General features: G+C 43.9%; 1 protein-coding gene across 2 annotated transcripts in view; it reads right to left on the reverse strand.

Annotated features, from left to right (window-relative positions):
• The window catches only part of Garem1 (GRB2 associated regulator of MAPK1 subtype 1), a 185,139-nt gene that overhangs the window by 21,193 nt on the left and 138,446 nt on the right, over nucleotides 1-25,500 (reverse strand). For both annotated transcript variants that reach the window (XM_028886563.2, XM_028886562.2), the window contains exon 4: nucleotides 6,085-7,257. In XM_028886563.2, the coding sequence (XP_028742396.1) occupies nucleotides 6,085-7,257 (1,173 nt within the window). The remainder of the gene's footprint in view (nucleotides 1-6,084; nucleotides 7,258-25,500) is intronic.

Here is a 25,500-nt window from a genome sequence, read left to right on the forward strand (position 1 = left end):
TTCACACCTCCAGTCAGACCCTGAGCTTCACACCTCCAGTCAGACCCTGAGTTTCACACCTCCAGTCAGACCCTGAGCTTCACACCTCCAGCCATACCCTGAGCTTCACACCTCCAGCCATACCCTGAGCTTCACACCTCCAGTCAGACCCTGAGCTTCACACCTCCGGTCAGACCCTGGGCTTCACACCTCCAGCCATACCCTGAGCTTCACACCTCCGGTCAGACCCTGAGCTTCACACCTCCGGTCAGACCCTGGGCTTCACACCTCCGGTCAGACCCTGGGCTTCACACCTCTAGTCACACCCTGGGCTTCACACCTCTGGTCATACCCTGCACTTTATTGGTATTTTTTCCTACTTGAGATTTTGCTATTTTCTTTAAAAAATCCATCCTGTGTATTCACCATACCTAGTCCTGGGCTACATAAGGTCACTTTCATGTAAGTGTGTGCTGTATATTGAGCACGTACTCCTTTTCTCTAGTCCTCTTCTTTCCCCCACTCTTGCTAGTCCTCAGGGTTCCCCTAAGCAGTTCCATTTCTCCTTTCATCTCTCTCTCTCTTACACACACACACACACACACACACACACACACACACACACTTATGTATTGATATAAAACCTGGGAATCTCAAATGACAGAAAACATATGCTGTTTGTCTTACTGAGCCCAGCTAATGCCCTTAATATGGTCATTTCTAGTTATATCAATTTTCCTGCAAATGACATGCTTTGTCCTTCACAGCTGCATAGATTTCCACAGTGTACAGACAGCACACTTCCCTTTTCCATCCTCTGCTGTTGGATACCTGGGCTGTTTCTGTAACCTGGCTACTGTCAATAGTGCTGTTGTAAACACTGATGAACAAGTCTCTGAGATGCTGACTTAGAGTCCTTCGGGTAGACACCAGGCTCTGCGCTTCTGATAGCCACTAGAGGTGGGATGGGGAGAGGGAGAAATCAGGACTTAGAGTCCTTCGGGTAGACACCAGGCTCTGCACTTCTGATAGCCACTAGAGGTGGGACGGGGAGAGGGAGAAATCGGGCACAGCAGACAGAGACAGAGGAGTTCTTGAAGACTGTCACTTGTCAAGTGTCTGGCTAAATGTTTTGGAAATATTAAGGGGCTCGAGCCATACATAGTTCAGCAGTTAAGAACACTGGCTATTCTTCCAGAGGACCCAGGTTCAATTCCCAGCATACATATGGCAGCTCATAACTGTCTGTAACTCCTGTTCCAGGGGATCTGACACCCTCACGCAGACATGAATGCAGGCAAAATACCAATGCACATGAAATAAAATAAATTATTAAAAAGTAAATATCAGGTAGCAGTCAGGAATTAAAGTCATGAATAGAGGCCCAAATGAAGAATGTGTTCATTATAAATATGAATCAAAGGATAATGTACTTAAGAGTAATTGTCAGGTCATCATATGCAGGGATCCTTGCAAAATTCATCAAAAATTACATTTATTTATTACGTGTGTATGTGTGTGTGTGTGTGTGGTGTGTATGTGCACATGTGCCATGACGCAAGCGTGGGGACCAGACAACTCACAGGTATTGGTTGTCTCCTGCTATGTGGGTCTCAGCTATTGAGCTCAAGTTGTCAGGCTTGGTGGCAAGCACATCTTGTTTGCCCTCCTTACAAACCCTGAAAGTGACAGTGGCCTGCCAGTGAGCTTGGCGTGTTTCTTAACTTGGGCTCTGCTGCAAAGTTCTAAGGGATAAAAGTGGCAGAGTCCCTTCCTCCGAAGACACCAGTTCCTGTTTGCTTTTCCCTCAGACACTGGGGTCAAGAGGTGTGCTCTCCTACTCCAGAGAGGTGAGTGGTAGCATGTTGTTAAAAACCCCCGTGGAACCATCTTGACAAAGAGGCAGCATGATTACGGTGTAATTCTAAGTGACCATGACTGCTGAAGGGGAAAGATTTACTCTCACGGTCTCGCAAAGAAACAAAGGCCCTCAGAATCCAGGAGAGAAAAAGCACAACCAGGTCACAACTTAGCGGCGGTGGGTAGACACCTGAGAAGAAAAGGATGAGCAGACAGGCGCCACAGTACAGCACCGTACCCCAAGACCTCACCACAGCTGCATTAACAAGCCCACCTGCTCCCTTTCTGTGGCGCACACTCTTTGACTGGTCTACTGCCCTAGCAGTTCCTGGTGGGGACAGTCAACTTCCCAGATAAGTGTTCTGCTGGCGTTGGCTACGGTTTAAGTGAGACACGTCTCCCGTAGGAACATGTGTTTGAACATTTGGTCTCCAGCTGGAGGAGCCGATGTGGGACGGTATGGAACCTTCAGGAGGTGGGGCTTACTTGGAACATGTTGATAATTGGAGGTGGCTTCTTCCTGTCACTCTCTCTCTGCTTCCTGTCTGGCTACAGTCTGGTAGTTGCTGCCTGCTCTCCTGCCACAGAGGAGCCCCATCCGTCCTCACGCCTTCTCACCGTGCTTCCGTCCTTCGAACCATAGTTCAGATCCCTTCCCCGCTGGTTGCCTCTGTCACGTTTATCTTGTCAAGTGATGAGAGCAGTGACTAACTCGGCTGGGGAGCTCACCGACTGGGTGGGATGGCTGCTAGACACAAAGCCGTCTCTCTCCAGCACTCTAGCTAGCCAAGGCAGAACCCGGATGGAACTCTAAGGGAGCACTTGAGTTTATACCCCATTAAAGCTCCTGTTTGAAAGTTACAAGCTGAAGCCACATCTAACAGTCATGACAGTCTCTGGCTCCCCCCCACACACTAAAAATGGAAAATTCATTTCATGGTCACAGACCCAATAAAAAATGGCTTCATCTAAAATATCCAGCCTTTCCTTACAAAGTAAATGATTTTCAGGTGTTTATAACAAATCCTTTATGTTTATCACGTTTTATAAACACTGGGCACGCTGAGAAGAGTTTCCTGTGTCATGAGAAATCATAGCATGGACTGGGGGCCTAGATCCTTCTCTGTGACATTTGCTTTTAGTTTCAAATTTAGGTCTGATGTTTTTCTTTTAGAGCCGAGGTCAAGATAGGGTAGCAAGCACATTCCTTTTCTTTTTAAATTATTGCAAGTACCATTAAGATGTTTAAATCATTATAAAAATGCTGCTAAATCTTATGCAAATAATTTAATATAGATTGATGAAACAAAAATTGCACTTTAAAAATTGTGTACATGAATAAAACTATCTTGTTAGCTACTCTGTTTACAAACTCCTGTGACCTCAGGTCAGAGACGTTACAGTGAACTCTGAGGAAAGTCGATCTCGGTGCCCACCGGAGTCACAATGTAATCTTGCAAACTGACATATATTCTTGTCAAAAGACCCTAGGAACCCACCCAACCTCAGGGATGTGTCAAATGACCTCTAAGGCTCCTCTCCATGAACACCTATGAAAAGCACTCGTCGATTGGGTATGAAGAAATTCTGAGATAACCAAAGTTGATCACAAGCAGCACAGGATTTGGGGTGATACACTGAAACATGAAACAAAACATTAACCTCCCCCTGCCCCCAAAAAGCTCTCAATCTTCCTTAGCAGGCAAGGCTCCAGTCATAGTCACAACGGGACTTCTCAATACTGACATTCCTGTTCTTCTGTCACCAGCTACAAAACAGCAACAATAATAAAACCCAAGCGATGCTAGTTTCCAACTTCTGGATTTGGTTGCATAAATGACCCTGGGTGTGAGTGCCTTGATGAGCACACACACCAGTCAATCAACAGACATTTGAGCCGCTACAAGCCGGGCAGGACCGAAGTTCAATAGGAAAAACTCGGGTAGTTGTGTTCCTGATACAGATCAATGTCGATCATGAAGTTACATCAAACCCATTGCTGAGTTCTGACATCACTAAAGGTGTCTAGTGCTTGCTAGGAAGGGTGCCCTGTACTTGTTATTTATTTATTTATTGAATATCCTTAGGGAACCTTTGACATGAACATAACATTTGAGGACCTCAAGTCATCAAGAATTCTGCAAATATTCTAGGATCTCTTAACGAGTACAGGTATTTCTCTGCATTGTGCCCGAAGGTCTCTGGTAGGTTCTGTAGAAGCATAGCACAATCCAGTCCTGCAATATCTGGGAAGCCAAAGGGGGACCTCTCTTGGGAAACCTCTGTAGCAGCAAGGACCCTTGGTGGACAGCCATTCAGATGTCTGGGATGATCTGTTGTCAATTTTCAGGCTGTACACATCCTGGCTCCAGCCTTTTGGACTGCCCTTCATGCACCCTACCCAACCTGTCCACGCAACTCCATAGAACTTGTGTACTTAGGCCATCTCAGGATCCACATCCTCACTCTTGCTTTCTCTGGGATGCTCCTCCTCCTAATCTCTCTTCTCTTCTTTGTTTTATTTATCGAGATAGGGTTTCTATGTGTAACTTTGGCTATCATGGAACTTGCTCTGTAGACCAGGCTGGCCTCCAACTCACAGAGATCCACCTGCCTTTTGAGTGCTGGGATTAAAGGTGTGTGCTACCACCACCTGGCTTCTCTGCTCTTCTAGTTCATGCATATTCTTTGATCTCATTTAAAATGCCATTATCTCCACTAAGGCGTCTATCATCCATCTCCCACTAAGAGTTTCTCTTTGTGCTCTGAATCGCCACACATGCTATCTGTCTCTTCAACTGTTCCTCATCTTTTAACTTGGACATCAGCATCTTCTTTCATTTGTTTCCTTCTAAAACTGAATAGTACCAGGTCCACAGTCCTGGTCTTCCTGATGTTTGTATTTCTAGCAGCTGTCCCAGTAACTTCACAGGTTTGAAAGTGGATTTTCTACAGCTCTAGGGTCTCAGTGAGGTGTCCAAAGAGCAGTTAATGGGGGAAGCATGTGGGAAGGGGTGTCTTTTCATTTCTGTTTTTTAAAAAGTATTTATTTTAAAAAAGATTATTGTGTGTGTGTGTGTGTGTGTGTGTGTGTGTGTGTGTGTGTGTGTACACGCATTCATGAGAGCATATGTAGGCCCAAAAGGGTATTGGAACTCCTGGAGCCAGAGTTACAGACAGTTGTGAGCTGCTGGGAACTGAACTCGGGTGCTGTGCAGCAGCAGCGAGTGCTCTTAACCTGTGTTTCCTGCTAGATAGGAAAAAACAAACAAAACCAAAACCAAAACCACTGTAATGGGTGTTACAATGCATGGAGAGAGTGATCACAGGTGCTGCCTCTATGGCTTTCTCCTCCAGACAGAAAGAGATGCAAAGGTCAACTCAAGCAGCAAGAAGGTACAGAGTGGCCGTCAACCAAGGAAGGTGGTCAAGGACAAAAGAAAGGTCCTTCCTCCTGTGTGTGTTGACTTTTGATTTGGGGGATGCTGGGGATTAAGCCCTGGGCCACACGCATGCTGAGCATGGGCTCCAGCACTAAAGTTACAAACCCAGCCCCTGAACCATCCTTTATATACTAAAACTTGACAGGCACCTCATCTAGCTCTGAATTAAACTCCAAGAAAACTACCTCTGGTTCTGCAGCGTGTGTGTGCCTGAGACCACCCCATATTCTGATCTCAGTATAGCTCAGGGATGCAAGAGAGAGTTACTGGAGACACAGGTCTCCTGTTTCTCCTGCCCCCGTCTCAAGCACGGAGGATGCGCTGTCCCTTCAGACACAGCACCGGTTTCTACCCAGCAAGCGGTCCCGTGTCTCCAGGGTCCTCTTCCCTCCTCCTTCCACACCCACTTTGTCTGTGAATATGGCTGGTCTACCTATAAACCATATTCTGAGCCTCATTTGTTCCCGTCTCCATCACTGACAGCTGCTACAGGTATAAGTGTATGCCACTTATACCTGTCATGACTGCCCCTTTCCTGGCCACCTAGCATCCTCTGTCTCTTCCCTGTAATCTGTATTCCAGCCAATAGCAAGTCAAGTTTAAAGATCCCCATTAGCTGCTCTCAGAGATTCTCAGCCAACATAATACAACCCCATCACCTGCCCACTGAAGTAGCTGGGCGTTTCACTCCAAATAAGTACGTTTATTCCTTCTGGTGATCTTTAATTGGGAACTTTTTAAAGACAATGAGTTGACGACTGGGCAGAAAGACCGGCACACCACTCACACAGAAGTGACTTACGGCTTCAGATTTGGGAGGCACTGGAGGTGGAGGTAGGACGATTTCTGAAGACTTCATCGTGGCTCCCAGGGTCGCAGGGGCAGGAAGAGAAGACGTTGCACATTTGGATCGCGTGGAGCCTCTCAGGGGGTCACATCTGCTCTTCTCACTGAGCGAGCGAGTGAGAGGCTGGTGAGTGGGTTTGCCTTCCTCCAGCCATAGCTCTTCATAGGGAACTTCCGGCTTCCCTGGGATGCCCGCTGACTCCTCATTAGCTTCCGGGAAAAGGTAGTCGCTCCCACTGTCACCAGAGTCTTGATAGGGAAGGATGTCGTGGGGAAAAGGGGCCCACTCTCCCCCGAGGTCCCGGCAGCCGTGGAGGTTCACCTCACTGTTGCCGTGAAGATTGTTGCCGTACACACAGACGGAGAGCCGGTGGAAAGACTGGGTGAGCTCGTCGCGGGCGTAGCTGAGGGAATTGGGCAAATGGTTGTGGCCGGAGCAACGGCCCTTTTTGGGACTCTTGCAGTCTTCACTCCAGTCCGTTTTCACATCACGAACAGCCCGTGAATACTCATCAATATCAAACTGCTCTTGGCAGATACCAAGCCAGTGATGGACCAGGGTTTCCGGCCACACCTCTCCCTTCACCAGGTGTTCCGGGAGGCTGAACTTGGGGACCGTCAAGTGCAAAGGGAAATGCATGGGGAGGATCTTGTTGTTACGGAGAACACAGCACACCACTACCGTCTTGGTCTGGATGTTCACAAACTTGTAGCGGTGTCCTTCTCTGATGAAGTGGAGGTCATAAGGGTTTCTGGGTGGAGGACTGGGCACCGTCACATTCACAGGGAGTCTCGTCTTCTCCACGATGTTTCGGATGGTGTGCTCCCCTTCCTGCATCTGAAGTTCCAGGGGACTTCGGGTGCTAAACCTGCCCTTGCATTGGAATGGAAGGCTGATGCTCTCATTGGTCCGGTGATTCATGCAAATGAGACAGGGCATTTTACCTTTCCCCAGCTTGCTGATGGAATTGAGCTTCCCAATCTTTTTGAAAATTGTGTTGAGTCGAGACTTCTCCTTGAAGGTCTTCGCATAAAGGATTTCTGCCTGCCCCATTAGGGTGAGTTCATCCCCAGTACACAGGGTGATGTTGTAAACTTCCGTGTCTTCATTGCATTCACCCGACGCAACCTACGACGTGATAAACCGAATTCCACATTAGTGAAGGCAAACACACACCTGCCAATGCTATGCTTCACTTTAAATGTGGATGATTCAGTTGTATTTACGTGGCTGACAACAGTCACGTTTTTCTACTTGCTACATACATTATTTTGGAGAAGAACTTGAGTGAACGTTGCCAAAAGCTTTCTTGTTTTTTAAAATAACTTTTTATTTATTCTCTGATAGTTTCAGACATTTCTAAATGCATTTTGATCAGAATCATTTCAGTTTTCCTCTCTTAGTCCCTGTCCCTCTCTCTAGAACAGTTCTCCTTCCCAATATGTTCTTTCCTACTTTGTCTTTTTAATTTTTTAAATAAGCCACAGAGTTAACTGGGCTTGCTTGCATGTGAACAGGTGTGGGGTTATTTGCTGGATCACGAATGGTTTGATTTATCAGTGGCCATACTCCTGAAGGGAGATGACTCCCCTTCTCCCAATTGTCATTAACTACCAATAGCTCCTCAGCTAAAAGAACACTCTCGATATAAGACAATATTAATTTAGACTTTAATTTAGTTTACTATTGTTTTTTATCTTGATCTTTTAGAGATATGGCCTCACATAGCTGGAGTTGGCCTCAAACTCACCAGGTAGCTGAGACCACCTCCTCCCTCTAGGTCCCGAGTGCCAGGATTAAAGGCATGTACCACTACTTCTGGTTTTACATCAGATCATTAAAACAGTTTTACCCCTATAGACAGAAAGAGGTCTACTTGATGGATAATTATTTTGGAATATTAATATTATCTTTTTGCTACTATAAATAATACTTCCATTAAACACTATAGAAAAGAATTTTCTTTCTGTTATTTAAAATTTTACTAAAGTTTTGCCTGTTAAAAATTTCCTAATTAATAAGTTTTTAAAATTTGGAACTGAGACAAAGGATTAAAAATATTTGTGTGTGTTGCTAGATATGGAACCCAGGCTTTGAGCAAGCTAGACAAGTGGTCTACCACCAAGTTATACACCAAATTCCTAGAATGCTTTATTTCTCCATTTAAAAATCATTATGCAAAGTATTCATGTTCATTGGAAGAAATATAAAAAATAAAAATAACACAAACCTATGTTACTTTCCTACTTCATATCATCTGTCAAAAATCTTATATAAATAGAAAAAAAGAAATGCTATGTATCAGTTATCTCAGAGAGATGTAAAGCCATACATTTGAGTTTTCAACTTCAATATCTCCATTTTCCCATGTGCATACTTCACTAATAATAACAATCATCTAATGTATTTATTACACAGAGATGGGCTTTATTATTTTTTGACCAGTTCCTTTTTGTTCGGAAAAAGGGTGGCAATTATAAAGAGTACTGCGGTGAAAATTTTCACAGTTCAATGATTTCCAAAGGAAGCAGCAACAGAATCAGAACTGTGAGACACCACTATGTGCATCTGAGGGGACAGAGGACCTTTGCTCCTCATCCGTGCTGTACGTATACATCACCACCCTGAAAGAAAAGTATGCATCCTTAGTTTCTTTATTCGTGGTTTGTCTAAGAGCTTTGGCTATCGGGAAGCGTGGGGTATTAACTCATTTCTTTGAGTCTCTTCTTAGTGACTCTTTTTTTTTAATGCAAGTAAATGGATTTCACACTATATAGTTTTTGACTTGTTCCTCAGTTTTAATTTTGTAGCTTCTCTAAATGATTTTTTCTTTTTTATAAAAATATAGACAGTATTTCCAGAATTATCTTTTGTGACTTATTCTGGGGTGCTATGCTTCTGGCTGAGGAGACAGAGACCAATGGTTTTAAACCAGGGTGATTTTACAGCCCTCCCAGGAGACGGGTGGCAATTTCTGGAGACATTTTTGTTGCCATGACGAGGGGAATTGCTTTTTATATCTCTGGGCACAGTCCAGGGTACTGCTAAGTACCAACAATACACAGGGCAGCCTGTTGCCCGGCCCCCAGAAGAAACTACCCAGTTCAAAATTTCAATCACAATTTAGTTGGGAGTTGCTAGTACAATTACCAACAATGCTGTCCAGCATGTAGATGGTTTCATTTACTATTAAATCTATTTAACTGAATTCTCTTTGGTGGATTATGTAATGCAGGGATCTAACTTTATCTTTAAAGTTAATGTAGTGTCTAGTATATTTCCTAAATAATATTCCGTTCATAGTTGATTTGAAGTGCCATCTTTAATATGTGTTAAAATTCACAAAACAAATACTTAAAGGTTTATGTTCATGTATCTATTTTGAGGACATTCATCATAGTCATCTGCCCCACCATAGTTATACTCTAACTTTTTCTATCTTTATAATCATTATTTATAGTTGATAACATATCTCTTGTTTTCCTGACTCAAAATCCCCACTCACGCTGTCGTCAATGCTTTCCTGGATCAAGAGAGCTGTCCTTCAGGAGTTGTGGTCCTGGAGTGGGGTGTGTGTGTGTGTGTGTGTGTGTGTGTGTGTGTGTGTGTGTGTGTGTGTGTGTTGCTGTTGTTTTGCTAAATGAACAGGCTGTCAAACTTCTCTGTAAATATTTATGTTTCTACCCATAGATTAGTCTCACCACTAGCCTTGGTCAGGAAGCGTCTGTTTGCAATGGGCACCATTTAATGTAGAGACTTCTAACTTGTCAAAGTGCCGAGACTAACTAACTGTTGAGTGCTCAGCCTTCAATGGGGCATCTGTCACTTCATCTGACATTTTGGAATGCTGCAGAAAAGTGTAGTGGAAAAACTGTAAGAACTGGAAGGTGGGGAGGCCATGACCTGGTTCTAACACCCATGAACTTACAACAACAGTGGCTACCTGCACAAGACCTGTTCAAGGATGGGCCCATCACCCTTCCATCAGGGATGAGCTTATCCCTCTCTGAGGAGCAGTTACAAGATTGCAGGGAGAAAGGGGGTCGTGGTGCTCAGTGGCGACGCCACTGGCAAGTTGCCTTTGCTCAAGTAAAAAATATCACCTGTACTCAAGCAGGCAACCTTAATTAAATGCAGAGCAGAACGGGGACTTGTCACAAAGAAAGAGTTCAGCTCAAGGAAGACAACAAAGAATAATGGAGAGATAGCATCAAAGTATACTACATATATGTATGAAATTATTAAAGAAGGATATGGACCATGACTACTCAGGGAGGTTCAATACAGCCATGGCCAACTGGAGGAGAATCTAATCGAGACTCAGTTAGTTGCTCTGGCCACTGCAGAAACCACTGTTTCTTTTCTAAGGGAAAAGCCAGGAGGCTGTTTCAGTTGTTACTCCCCACACTAATGACCCTAGAAGATATTATTTCTACTGTGATAGCTATTCCAGATGCCCATACCCATGACTGCTCACAGAGGGTGCCTGTACAGACTGGCATGACTGTGCAAGAATGGTGTGGTTAGCAAACAGAAGGCTGTGTACATGTGTGACTGGATATATAAACAGCCCTCTGCTCAATCTCCTGGGGTCAGTTAAGGAGACCTCCCTCTTCTACACTGTCTCCCCACCCCCCAATGAGCCTTGTGTTGAAGTCTAGATTACAACAATTTCTTCTGGAGGCTCCACTGCCTACTGTGGTCCTTTATCATGGGTGGACAAGACGAAGCTTGTGATAGACTAAACGGACAACTCCTGGGGCCTGGAGTCCCAGACAACAGACAGGGAAGAGAGACTGCAAAGACCTGGAACAAAGCTGAGGGAAGAGCCAAGATGGCAAGAGGCTATGGAAGGTGAGCACTACAAAGGCAGACGAGCTGTACAAAACACCCGGATCAAGCAGCTGGCAAAGCTCTAGGTAGTGGCTGAAGTTGAGCAGAACTGCCTGCTGTCAGGGCCCTAGGATTAGCCGCCATTCTAAACTAGGGAGTGGCTCACTCCCTAGCAAGGGAGAAGCACACTGCCTACCTGGGACGTCCCCCCAAACAGAGCAACAGAACCCTCTGCTGATCGGTAGCGAGTCCAATAAAGTTCAGTGAAATAACATAGAGGATGCATTCAGCAAAGGTGAAACACAAAGATTTATGTAGAATATTCTCTTTTGCTTAGAAAATAGTGCTTATTCATTTATTTCCTTTTTTTTTTTTTTTTTTTTTTTTTTTTTTTTTTTTTTTTTTTTTTTTTTAGAAAAGAGGAAACAAAGAAAAAACAGGAAACAATAAAGTGAGTTACTTTTCAAGAAGGTAACGGGAGAAACAGGGTAGAGGGAAGCAGGGGAGAGCAAGACCCTGTGACAGTCTTGCTGAGCCTGGACTTTCAGACGCCACATACTCAAAGCAGCTAGCAAATACTGTGTTTCCTTTAGGAGAGTCTGTTCTTCACAGCAGAGATGTGGAGTAGAATCCGAGTGAGTTGACTTCAAGTTAGTGTGTGGATGTTTGGGAGTTACAGAGTTTTGGATTGGTGAGATGCCTCAGTGGGCTAAGACACTTGCTATGAAGCCCAGTAACCTGAGTTTGAGTCCTGAGACCCACGTGGTGGAAGGAGAGAAATGACTCCTGCATGTTTTCTTCTGATCTCCACACAGGCACTGTTGTTGAGTGTGTCAACACACACATACAAACAATGCAATGAAAGCCTAAAGAAGAAAGCTGCAGCTTTACTACAGAAAAAGAGGCAGAAATAACTTCATAAAAAACAGGAAGAGTGAAAAAGAACTCCTTGTAAGCTGGTTTAGAATTAGAGCTATCAGAAGACATATACCTATGCACACTCTGACAAAAGAACACAGACACTCATAGAGAGACAGACACACAGACACATAGGTACACACAGAGTCTCTCTCTCTCTCTCTCTCTCTCTCTCTCTCTCTCTCTCTCTCTCTCTCTCTCTCTGTCATTCTCTCTTCTTATATCCCAAACCCAGCACCCAACAGGACCTGGGGCTCTTTGAAGAAATAACGACTCTAGGGTGAGCTGGGGGTGCAGGATGAGCGTGGGACATCCTGTTGTGCCAGGAAACACTGTGCTTATAAGATGATGAGGGTATGTCCAGAGAACAGGAGACGGCCTGACTTAGCTCCCACTGACAAAATCTGGGGCAAATTGAGAATCACAATAAGCATAATAAAATATATGACACAATAAATCTACTGAAGGAAACAGGACAAAGTTTATACTGTCAGCCAAAACCACAAACAGATGGGGGAAGCCAGCAAATGTGGAGGAATCATGGGAATGGAGGAAATCTTCATTTTGCCCTTACCACCTCACAGTCATTTATAGGCAACAAACTAGAAAGGCTTGAATAAAGAGCAACTCATCCAAGGAGCTACTGCTGGCTAAGAGCTGCTGGAGGAGGAGGAGGAGGAGGAGGAGGAGGAGGAGGAGGAGGAGGAGGAGGAGGAGGAGGAATTTTCTCCAGTGGTATAGCCACAGGTAAGTTACCCACGAGCCAGCAAATAACCCCACATCCATGCTCAGGCGAGCAATCATAATTAAGCACAGTGGATCATCAGCAAAAAGACAAATATAAAAGTAAGAGGCACTTGTCAGGAAGTTAGGAAGGGGTCCCAGAGGGTGTGGGGAGGAGGTAAGGCAGGGTAACGGCAGAGAATGTAGTAAGAATGCATTATAGCACTCAGTAGGCAGAGCCAGGTGAATCTCTGTGAGTTCAAGGCCAGCCTGGACTATCAAGTGAGTTCCAGGAAAGGTGCAAAGCTACACAGAGAAACCCTGTCTCGAAAAACCAAAAAAAAAAAAAAAAAAAAAAAGAAAAAAAAGAAAAAAGAAAAAAAGAATGCATTATATACAGGTATGAAGTCGTCAAAGAACAAATAAAAATATTAAAAAACCAGGCCTACGTATGGCCTTAAACACTTTCCTCTGGAACAGTGGCGCTCAACCTGTGGATTGTAACCATCCCTCTCCAAAATATTTACATTACAGTTCATAAGGGTAGCAAATTATAGCTATGAAGTAGCAATGGAAATAATTTTAGGGCTGGGGGTCACCACAGTATGAGAAACTGTATTAAAGGGTCGCAGCATTGGGAAGCTTGAGAACCTCTGCTCTAGGATGATTATAACTGCAAAGAGGACAAAGTGGAAAAGACAGTGAAGAAACTGGACCAGCCTTGACCGAAAGATCAGAATTAACAACACCCAAGAGATGTAGACCAAATCTGTACCCCGAGGTGCTCATGAGTTAATATTCCCAGCTATTCTTGAATCTACTCATGAACGAGCAGACACACCCAACCCGAGAAACATTCAGCCTCTTTCCCCCACTCTGTGTTGTGCAGGGATCTAAGCCGGGTACCAAGCAGGCAAGTGCTCTTCCACCGAACTGTACCTCAGTCATTCACCAAGAAAGGCTGAAAGACTGTTTTCAAGTGAAATAAAGAGAAATAAAAAAAAAAAATCAATACAATTTAGTTACTAATGGTTGGCCGGCATACATTTTGTTCCTATTCTCTGTGTCTCACTACATAGAAACTAACAGAATTAAGTTATTTTTAGAAGACTTTTGTTTTTGTTTATGTGTGTCTATATGTAGATGTATGCACACGTGCATATGTGTGTCTGTAGAGGTCAGAAGAGGGTGTTGCAGGAGTTCCAGGTGCCTGTCAGTTCCCCCACGGCTGGGACCCTGGTAACCTGGGTGCCGGGGAAGAGCGGCAGGGGCTCCCCACAGCGGAGTCTTCTCTCCGCCCCAATCTTCAGTGTCCCTCCAATCCGTTCTCCTGGAGTTTGAGATTAAACCTTACGTAAGCGATGAAAACAACGATCTTCAACTTTCCAGTTTTCGCCTGCTCTTTCTAATGACGCAGTGGGGGGGGGGGGAGTGAGTGTTTTAGGCTGCTGAGGTGTCACGTGACTGCGCTCAGCATTTCAGAATACAACCCTGAGAAACACGCTGGCCTGAGACAGTCGTCACCACAGGAGTGATTCACCTTCCAATGTTGGTTTTCTAAGTTTCTACAAATTAACTTTTAAATCAATTGCTATTTAACTATCCAGTACTATGGTCATGGTTTTTTAAAATTTCAGTGAACTACTTTATGATGCCAGCAGTAGATTCCCAAATTCTCAAATGACTACATGCTTGAAATAATTTATACACGATGATGGTGCACCTCTGGCAATACTGCATGATTCTCCCTGATCGTGTTTGCTTTATGGTTTATAGATTTTAGTCACAGAGGAGAATGGCCTACAGTTTTATTAGTCTGTCTCTATCAGGTCTGGGTATCAGGCTTAATGTTCATCGAGACTGAACTTTTCCTTTGCCAATAAAAAGTGTCTGCCTGAAGTGATCTATGATGTTCACACTGGTTCCCGAGTAGCAAATGCCAGTGTGCATCTAGAAAAACTAGGCAGAGACATCTCTGTAAATAACTTATCATTACAAGTCATCGCTGTGTAATTTTAATTGCTAGAATAAGCAATTTGTCAATCAACACTAGTACTATAAAAAACAAACAACTCCGGTGTTTCCATGGTGAAGCGGATTTTTCCAGGAGTCATTGTAAATACCTGATGCCAACACAATCTTATTTTAATGGTGCTTCACACAGGGGTTTAAAGTCCATTTTGAGTGACTCACAGAAGTATTATTATGTTTTAAAGACTAGTCTCTGTTTTCTTTCAGTCAGTATTCACCTACCTGTCCTAAATGGATTCTTTGCTTCTACAATGGAGTAAGGGTAAGATTATTTAATTGAAATAATTTGACTGTCCAAGAAGCTGCATATGACAGTTCCTATGAGCCCAACACTAAGAGTCTGCTAACTACTGATGTGATTGTGCCACACTCATGATCATGTACAGGTGCGTGTGTGTACATCCATGGGTGCACATGCTTGTGTGGGAGCAGCGTGGAGACCAGAGGTCAATCCCAGGTGTTGTTCCCTAGGACTCACCCTCCCCTTTTGTGGTACCCAAGGCTCACCAAGTAGACGAGGCTGGCTGGTCAGCAGCCCCAGGGATCTTTGTGCATCTGTCTCCTCAGAGCTTGGAGTACAGCACGTGCCGTCATGCCTGGCTTTTTACACGAGTATTAGGGATCACTTCAGTTCCTCATGCTTACACAGCACACACATGACTCAACGAGCCCCCTTTCTAGCCCCAACTTTCTTCAGGATCTGTAGCTTCAGGGCTTCAAGCATTTTATTTTCTTGACTTCGGTCTCAGGAATCCTCCACTATTCAGTTGAACTTTTAATATATATCTATGGCTTTTGATTTTAGCTAGCACCTAGTTAAACTTGCAGCCATGCATGCAGATCAAAGGCCAGCAAATTACTGTCCGTGGTGGAAATCCAGCTGACCATCTGACTTTATGAGGGCATTGTCATACCAATCTGTTTTCATCTTGTCCATGGCTGCTTTGTCCTGACAAAGGCAGTGTTTGAGTATTTGCAAGCAGCTCCATGATCCACAAACTCTACAATATGTATCGTGTTCTTTTTCCACAAAATCTTGCCAATCATGGAGGAGACCCTGGCCTTTGGAATTTGGTTGGTACAATAACACTACTAGTTAACACAACCATGAAACCACAAGCTGAGTCTGAGCCCTGCCTGAAACAGGAAGTGACGTTAGACAAAGTGTTTAACTTCTTAGTGCTTCTCTCTTCACCTGTATTTATTCTGCTGGCTAAATGAACGCACATGGACAACCACCCACAGTTCCTGGCATGCGGAGGTACTCAGAAAACAAAGGCAGCGTAGCCATTCCTTTTCTCAAGAACACTCAACTTATTCTGTATCACATTCACCTTTCATAGCCCTGTGTTTTCACAAGGGTAAGTTTTCATCCACTACTGTTTTCAAGCCCAACCCACTACCTCTAAGCATTACGTGTACTGAAGAGAGCTCAAGTTGTTATCCAATGTGTTACCTTGGAATAAAACTTAATGTCGGAATAGAGCCTGATGTATCATTACAGACATATCCCAAAGGGAATGAGTCAGGATTTCCTGATTTAGAACAGACTGGTGTGTGAAGCTCTCAGAGTAATCGCTACACTTCCTTCTGAGTCTTGTGAAAAACCCGGGGGTTCTGAAGACATGGTGCTCATGATTTGAGTCTCTCTCTACGTCTGTTTCTCTTTCACTGGGTAACAAACCATCATCAGTTAGTAGTCGAGGAATCAGTAATGCTTCTCAAACCTGAAGAAATGTAAAACCTTTCTCTTTCTATCTGCCCTCCCTCAGCGCAGTGCTGAGGACTGAACCCAGTACTTTGCGCATGCTAGGTAAGCACTCTACCATGGAACCAACCCCCACCCCCACCCCCCATCTGTAAAGCATATGTTCCTTCCTATGCAATTAATTTGTGGCTTCTACTTTTTCCTAACTTACCTTTATAAACACACACTTTCTAGAATGAAAAAATTACAAGTTGAGAAGTGTCCTCCATGAAACGCACTGAAAGAGGATTTCAGCCAGCGTCCGAGACATGGAGTAGACAGGATGTGCACAGATTCAACAGAGCAAAGCTTTCCTTAGGAAATGTCACTATCTGGGCACACTCAACACTTCTGCCTCCACCGTGTCTGTGTGCTTGGTAATCCAGCCCTCTTTCCACATATAAAATGCACAATGCCTGTGAGTACAGATTACAGTTCTGTGCCTCCAACTCTGGTGCCATTAAGAATGCTGGCAATTAGTCCAGCATAAGTTATGACACCGACCGACCTGTGGTCAGTGCCCGGGACAGAGGAGGACTCCCACAGAGAAATGCTCTTCCTCTGGCTACGGAGCCTGGCATCTTCTTAGGTTTCTATGCATCTGATTTATTTGCCTAATTTCTTTCCTTGAATTTTTTTTTTTTTTAACTGCAAAAGAAACAACGTGCTGTGTCTAAGTGCTTTGGTATGTGAGCCTGGTTAACATTTCCAGTTTCAATGTTTCCTGAGAGGAAGTAATTCAAAGTGTGTTATCTAAACAACTCTAATAGGTCTAATCCAGGAAACCATCAGGCTTTTACTGCTCATAATGCCACTCAGAATTAATACCTCCACGTCACTCTAAACCACTGATGTAAAGTGTGCACACGGGCACAGACACACAGACATATTCTCCCCGCCTCCCTCCCCACTCCCCTCTCTTGGCAGTAGGCAGTGTGTCTCTAATAACCAAATAATGAAACAGAAGGGCTAACAGCAGCGACAGAAGGTCAACTTAACCTGCAGTTTCTTAATGAAGGTCTGAGTAAAGAGTGACAATGGAGAGGGAGTCCTTTGAAGTTAGGCTTATTTCTCTGCTTCAATAAAGTAATCATTGTGGTAAAATAAAAAATTCCGATTCTCAATAACAATAATTGATCTCACAAACATGTATAGATTAAAGACACAATGTTTGATATCCAAAACTACAAATACAGCTGTCTTCTGGGAAAATGGCAACAACTAGTGCTTTAAGAGTTAAGGTAAGGATTGATTGATTGATTTTGTGTGTGTGTGTGTGTGTGTGTGTGTGTGTGTGTGTGTGTGTGTGTGTACACAAGAACTAGAGAGGGATGGCAAGCACAATGACCCTCATTAGTGGTGACAACATGGCAGACGGATTCACCAACTGGCAGGTTCTCAGAGAAGCTCACAAAGCCTCAGCAAACAAACAAACAAACAAACAAACAAACAAACAAAAACAAAAGCATCGGATGGTCTTCAAACACTAAAAGAATCAAGCCCATAATTGTACCCAGCTTGTATCCTCCACGAGTCTTGACAATATGACATCTAACTCATTCTAAGGAAACCACGTGATTTTTAAAATGAGCAAACAAAACTTGGCTGTGTTTAAAATGTACTTGTTATCACAGAATCTTCCCTTTCCACCTGACAAAGCCTACATTGAATGCGTAGCCATCCATGCTTTCTAACCTCTGTGGTGTGGGGTCGAGAACGAGGCTGTGTGCTGAGGAGGCTCTCAGTGACCACCAGAAAGGCCATGTCAGCCTGGGAGGTTTGGTAGAAAAACCAGTGTGGTCTTCTGTGCCAATCAAAACTATCCAATGTGGTTCCCAGTTCCCAGCCCAGCAGATCAGAGACGGGAAGTAAACCTGGAAAAGGGAGTATTTAAGGCAGGCGTTCAACAGACACATAGTCGCCACATCTCTCAGATGGGACCGTAAGATACTGAGTTATCAGGATGGAGGGGCTCCCTAAAGCAAAAGTCAAACATTTCAAGAGAATGTCAACAGATTTTAGAGCAGGAGATAAAGGTACATTTAAATTTTCTTAATTTTAAATGACAGAAAAGGCTACTTTAAGAGAAAGGAAATCACACTCATTTTGGAAAGCACTTTGTTAAAATTCACAGCTACCCTGAATGTTGGTTGTCTAGATTACCTGGCCTTCAAGATTCTGGAGATAAATGCTGGAGCAAATCAGCCCTAACGTATTTTGAACAATCCCAGAAAGAATGCCCTCACTAACATTAGATACTTCAAACACAGGGGCATTAGGTCTCTGAATTACCAAGCCAGTAACCTGTAGTATTATTTAAATTAGGAACAGTGAGTAGCACTGAACTATACTTCCAAAACAAAACAAAGTGACAATCAGGCTGTCCCTTAAACTCACTAGTTAGCTGAGGGTGACCTGAACTTGTCCTGCCTCAGCTGGGTATGCCTGATGTCTCTGCCAAGGTTGGCTGGGATTACAGGTGTGTACTACCACATCCAGCCTAAAAGAAGGTGGATCAACTGCACAAGCTCCTGGAGCAATGGAAAGTATGCTCAGATTACAACCAAGCCCCACCTCAAGCACACAGATAGAATGAGGCAGGGCATGAGGGTGGCTGGGTTGGACTAGGAGACCTGGGAATCCATTCTAGACATGGCTGACTGTTTGAGTCACTGAAGTCAACTAATGTTGTTGGTTGTTTTTTCGATTCTTGCTCTTTTGACTCTTTGGTTATTCAGGGCCCTTTGCTCTTTTGGGGGGCCGTCACCTAGCTCCAAATAAATCACACACAGAGGCTTATTCTTAATTATAAATGCCTGGCCTTAGCCTGGCTTGTTTCTTAACAGCTTTTCTTAACTGATCCCATCTAACTCCTGGCTCTGGGTTTTTTACCTTTTCTTACTTCTGTATATCTTATTTTTCACTCTTACTGTGTGGCTGGCCCCTGATGTCCTTCTCCTTGTCTTTTGCTCTTTTTTCTTGATCTTTCTTCCCAGATTTCTCCTTCTATTTATTCTCTTTGCCTGCCAGCCCCACCTATTCTTAGTGGGTGCCTCTCCCTGAGGCTCCTGATGTTCCCTTAATGCCAATATGCAGGGCTATCTGTGGAATGGTCCGTGTTTGTGTTTATGTGTACATTTATGGGGACGGGTGCATGCTTGGTGTGTATTGTTCATGTCTGTATCCATGTGTCCCTGTACTAAGATGGTGTTCACATGTGTGTGTAGGTGTATAGTCTTGGTAGGTACCTAGCAGTTACCTGCTGCCTACTAGAGGTGGTACTTCAGGGATAAAGCACAGACAACTACCCCTATAATCCTTTCTCCTGCCTCGCTATTGACCATACAGCTCTTTATTAGACCATCAGGTGTTTTAGACAGGCAAAGTAACAAATGCAACATAAACAAAAGTAACATACCTTAAAATAATATTCTACAACAAACTAAGGCATTTGCTTCTTAGTTTTTATATTTGCTAAAGGGAAGAAGACTAGGTGATGTCTAAAGACCACTCCCTCCCTCAGATCTAAAATCTATGGCTACAAAAACTCAAACTCCTCATGCTGTTGGGTTGTTTACAGTATTTGAATATTTGATTCTTGAGCACATTTATCAATATCAAGAAATTATCAATTAGTTCCTATGGTTCCTACATGACTAGTTACCTATTTAGAAAAAGGCACCCCTGGACAGCTTATCATTAAGAGAATTAAGAGAAAAGGAAAGGAAAGAATGTTATCTCTGACAACACAGACAATCCTGGACACTACACTAAGTCAAATAAGCTAGGCTCACAAAGACAAATATTTCATGTTCTCACTTTTATGTGGAAAACAAAATCAAACAAGTAGCAGGGGACAGAATGGGACATTCCCAGAGGGTGGGGGCTAGGGATGCTGCACTGTTCATCATTCCAGCTGGACAGGAGGAAGGACTGAAATGGAGGTAATGGATGCTAGCCAGCTTGATTTGATTGTTATATGCCTATCACTTCACACTCTACAACCACTTCTAGCAGCACCTGCCCCTTACAAGTAGATGTAATTATTATTTCTACCTTTCTAAAAAAATAGAAATCCCAAGATCCTTGCCCCCACACTATAGCAGCTCTGTCGTTTGGTAATGACCCCTGTCCTGGCAAGTTTGTCAACCCAACACAGGTTAAGGAGGGACTCTCAACTGAGAAAATGTCTTCATAAGATATGCCTGTTGGCAAGTCTGTAGTACATTTTCTTGACTGATGATTGATGTGGGAGGGCCCAGCTTACTGTGGACAGTACCACTCCTCAGCTGGTAGTCCTAGATGGTATAAAAAAACAAGCCAGTAAGCAGCCCTCCTCCATGGCCTCTGCAAGAGCTCCTGCCTCTAGATTTCTGCCTTGTGTTCTTGTCTTGAATCCCTCGTACAGCTATAAGCTGTACGAGGAAATACACTTTCCTTTCCTTCATCAAAAAAAAAAAAAAAAAGAACTATCTTAGAGCAACCATCCTAGACCCCCAGCTCTTACAGTCTTTCTGCCCCCTCCTCCAAGATGTTCTCTGAGCCTTAGGTGTAGGGACTGTGTTGTAGATGTACCAGTTGGTGCTGGACATTCCTTGATCACTTATTCTCTGCTTTCTGACCAACTGTAGGTCTCTCTAGTAGCCTCTGTCTGCTCAAAAACAAACAAACAAAAAAGGCTTCTTTGATGAGGGATGAGAGCTATATTTATCTGTGGATATAAGGATAAGTGTAAAAAATACAGTTAAAAACCATACTGACTTTTGAAAATAGTAGTGTAGGTTTCTCCTTGAAGGTCTAGGACCTTTCTTGTCATGAGTCGTTGGCTATGTCTAAAGAAAGCAATAAATTCTTTCTAACCCACTGAGTGGACCTTAAGTTCATTTGGACAACTGTTAGTCATCCCCAAGAATATACATCTAACTATTACAGCACTGTGGATATCTTGCCATTTTGGTCATTGTTATGGTTCACAGGCTTTACAGCTTGTAGGAGTATTGATTACTTCTCTGTTTGGCAGCTGGCATAGCTCAAGTTGTTTTTGATCATGGTGTTTTACCACAGCAACAGAAACCATAACCAAGATACCTTCGATGTAGCATCTCCTAAACTCAACAATCAGACGATCTTCTATGATGTCTGGGCAAACAGAGAGGTTGACTGTCCACATCTGACCAGAACTTCACATGTCTGAATGGGTCACTTTATTTGAGGTAATGCCAACTTGTCATTTTGCTTCTGGGGAAGTGTCTGTTGAGACAACTGACAGCCAGACCTCACAGGCTGGAACTAAAAGCAGCATGAGAGCAACCAGGTTAGAGAAGCACCTCCCTCTTAGACTTGGAAGTCATTTTAAAGCTTTTGGGGGCAGCAGTGAGGAAAAGATAGCTCAGATCCAATGTCAAGTCGAAGCTGCCTTTCTCCCCCCACCCCTCTCCAGATGCAGCAATAAGGACAGAATGTGAATTAAAACCTAATTGGTTAGTCATTATTTTGATGGCAAGAATGCATGTGTGGGAAAATTTCTCATCAGCACTGGGCTGAGTTTGAAAAGCTGAAGACATTTCAAATAATTCACTAGCTATTAGTGTAATGTCTCCTGAAGATATTGGAATAAAGGGGTAATTTTGAATCGGTGACAAAAACTAGCTTCTCTATATGGAGTGCTTAATGAAGACAATGGCTGTGAAGTATTAAATAAAGTGGAAGTGAAATAATGTGTGGGGAGAATTCTTTTAAAATGAGAGACAATTTAGTATGACTGAATGCTCTGCAACAGGGACTGGCAGGGTTGTCTCTGCTGCACTGCTGCTGAGGTGAAGGAAGCCACAGGCAACATGTACACAGACAGGGCTGTGCTCCATACAGTAGAGAAGCATATACAGCAGCGTGGGCCTGTCCAGAGCCCATGGCTCACTAACTCCCAAACTAGATACTTCAAAAGGACTGGCCCTCATGGCTTCATTTAATTCTTACAATCCATATCTAAGGCGGGCAGTCTCACTCCACTGTGCGGGTGAAGATACTGGGAGCTCCAGGGGTCGTGCAACGTGTCTGTGGTCACACTTGCTGTCTGTGGGTGAGGCTGAGCTCAGCTCTGAACCCAGTACCTGAGTACTCCACAGTCTCAGATCATGGTGGCTTTATTTAGAGAAAGACAAATGGGTGAACACAGTCGTGTGGCTGGTTTTATTTTTTTTAAGATTTTATTTTTTTAGGGGTGTGTGTGTGTTTGCATGCTTGAAGGCAGGAGCCCACAGAGGCCAGAAGAGGGTGCTCGATCCCTGGATTTAGGGTTCTAGGTGCTTCGGAGCTGCCTGATGTGGGTGGTGAGAACTGAACTTGGGTCCTCTGCAAAAGCAGCGTGCACTCGTAATTGCTGAGCCAGCTCTCCAGCACCAGGTGTGGCTGGTTTACTGTCAAGAGACGGAGGAGAGGCTAGACAGACGGCTCAGCCATTTAGAGCCCTTGGTGCTTTCCAGAGGACCTGCATTTGGTTCTCAGAACCCACCACCAGCAGCAGCTTATGACCTCTTGTAACTCCAGCTCCAGAGGGTCTGACTCCCACTTCTGGCCTCCCTGGGCACATGTGCACACACATACATACTTTATCATGGGCACCAAAAGCTGACAGATATAGGAAAAAATGTGATGAAGGCTGGTGGAGGAATGCTGTTCTAGAAACATGGAATGCTTTAGTTCTTTTGTTTTGGAGACCAGGTCTCCCGTAGCCCAGGCTGACCTTGAACTTTCTATGTAACTGAACACGATCTTGAACTTCCGATTCTCCTGCCTCCACTTCTCACGAGCTGGGATGACAGGCACGCACAACCATGTCAGGCTCTGTATGGTTCAGTGGCTCGTTTGTCCTGGAAACCTGGCCTTGAGGACAGCACAAGTTCCCTTCTGGCATTTACCTCACTGAGGACTCATTTCTTTCTCCTCAATTTGCTTTCTGGGGGCTGCGGTGCTCCAGGCTCAGGCCCTAGCCCTCTGCCCTCTGCTCTCTAGGTTATGGTTTCTCAGTCTAGGTCCTAATTGTGGAACGGACAACTCTTCACTGCTGCGCACAGTGAATGCTCAGGAGCGTCCTGGCCTCTACACACTGGGTGCCAAGGACTTCCTCCATCTCCTAATCACGACAAAGTTACATACAGACACCGCCAATGCGCCCCAGGAACCAAATCATCTGCTGCTGCCGATCAATGCAACTAGACCCAGGGTTTCAAATACCCTCCAAAGGTGAGGGGCTATACATGTACACCCCAACTTCAACCTTCCTCCAAACTCAAAATCCATGTTGCCAGCTACACACCACATTTCTCCTTGGAGTTAGGATACACATTTGTTTATTTATTGTCTTCCTCTCCTACTAGGCTGCCTCTCTGAAGACAGGCGCCTGCATACTCATTGAGAACAGTCCTGGACAGACAGTAGGAGTTCAAAATACATTTGCTAGTTAACCAGTTAAATACAGCATAGGAACTCATTCTGTGCAGTTCACCAATGATGGGGCAACCAGGGCAACATTGTTAAATGTATCAAGGTATCTTTTAAAGACAAGTTTTCTTTATTAATGGTAGGCTAGAAGAAATGCTTGGTGAGTGTGGTAGCCCACCTATACTTCAGTCCCAGGTAGCTAAGGCAGGAGGATTGCTGTGAGCTCAAGGCCAGCCTGGGCTGCATCCGAAGACTCCGTATCAAGTATCAAATGAAACAAAGACACTTCATTTCTAAGTAAGTGTAGACAGTCACGATACAATCCATTGTACTTAATTAAAATTTTACTATAGTCTTAGACAAAAGACAGAACTAAGGTTGCTATTCTTATGATTTTTGCAGTGTTGAGGAGTAAACTCAGGGCCTAACACATGCTAGGCAAGACTCTACTACTGAGATATATTTCCAATCCTAAGTTGCTATTATGTTAAGATATTTGGTATTACTTCAAATTATTACAATATATTTCAATTTTCAACTCAATAAAAATGAATATTTATGCATGTTACTCATGACTTCATAACTACAAAAAATTTTAATAGTGTATCTTATTTTTTTTTTTTTTTTTTTTTTTTTGGTTTTTTTCGAGACAGGGTTTCTCTGTGTAGCTTTGCGCCTTTCCTGGAGCTCACTTGGTAGCTCAGGCTGGCCTCGAACTCACAAAGATCCGCCTGCCTCTGCCTCCCAAGTGCTGGGATTAAAGGCGTGCGCCACCACGCCCGGCAATAGTGTATCTTATATGGCCTAGTTTACGCCATTCTTTTTTTATTTTCATGTATGTGTATGCAAGCACACACATGAATGCATATGTACATATGGAGGTTTGAGTTGATGTTAAGAATCATCCATGACCATTCTTCTACCTGTTCACTGAGCCAGGAACTCTCAATCAAAAGCAGAGCTCACTGCTATGACTAGTCTTGATGACCAGCTTGCCGGGGATCCACTGTCTCCGCTTTCTGAGGAATCACAGGTTGGCTACCACGCCCACCTGGCATTTATGAAGGTTCCAGGGATAGGAACTCTGGCAAGGGCTTTAGCCATTGAGCCATCTTCCTGGTACCTATTTCATTTGTGAATGGGAAGGTAAAGGGTGAAATTTCTCTATTTAAATTTATCAAAAAACAATCCTCCCCCCCAAATCTGCTTCTTGGAAAACAGCTTCCATCTGAGCCTTGGTAGTGCTATTTTTCATTTTGTTCTTTCTCCAGGGGATGCAATAACCAAACATGGCATTCTTTACTTCCTCAGTTTGCACACAACACCATTATCATGTCTACTGTTAGTTAAGACCGTGATTACCAGCACTGAACTTCCTTTTGGGTAGCAGTCCACATTCCTACAACTGTCCTCAGTTCATTCACTTACTTGGGTGCAGTCACTAAGCTCACAACGTTCTGTATGTTTCATTATACAAATTTTCCAAGAGCTTTCTACCAATGGTTCTTCAAATAGAAGGGAACATTTCAATGACTGATGCAAACTTGATGTGATGGCTCTTAAAAGTTGTAAGTATCAAATAACCCTATAAGATATCAAATATTGATGCTTGTGCAGCTTGGAACTCAAGCAAAGCCCACTTAGCTCCGGAGGTTCTAAGCTCACGTTTCCTACACTAA

The sequence above is a fragment of the Peromyscus leucopus genome, chromosome 19, assembly GCF_004664715.2.
Source record: "Peromyscus leucopus breed LL Stock chromosome 19, UCI_PerLeu_2.1, whole genome shotgun sequence".
Classification (NCBI taxonomy): Eukaryota; Metazoa; Chordata; class Mammalia; order Rodentia; family Cricetidae; genus Peromyscus; species Peromyscus leucopus.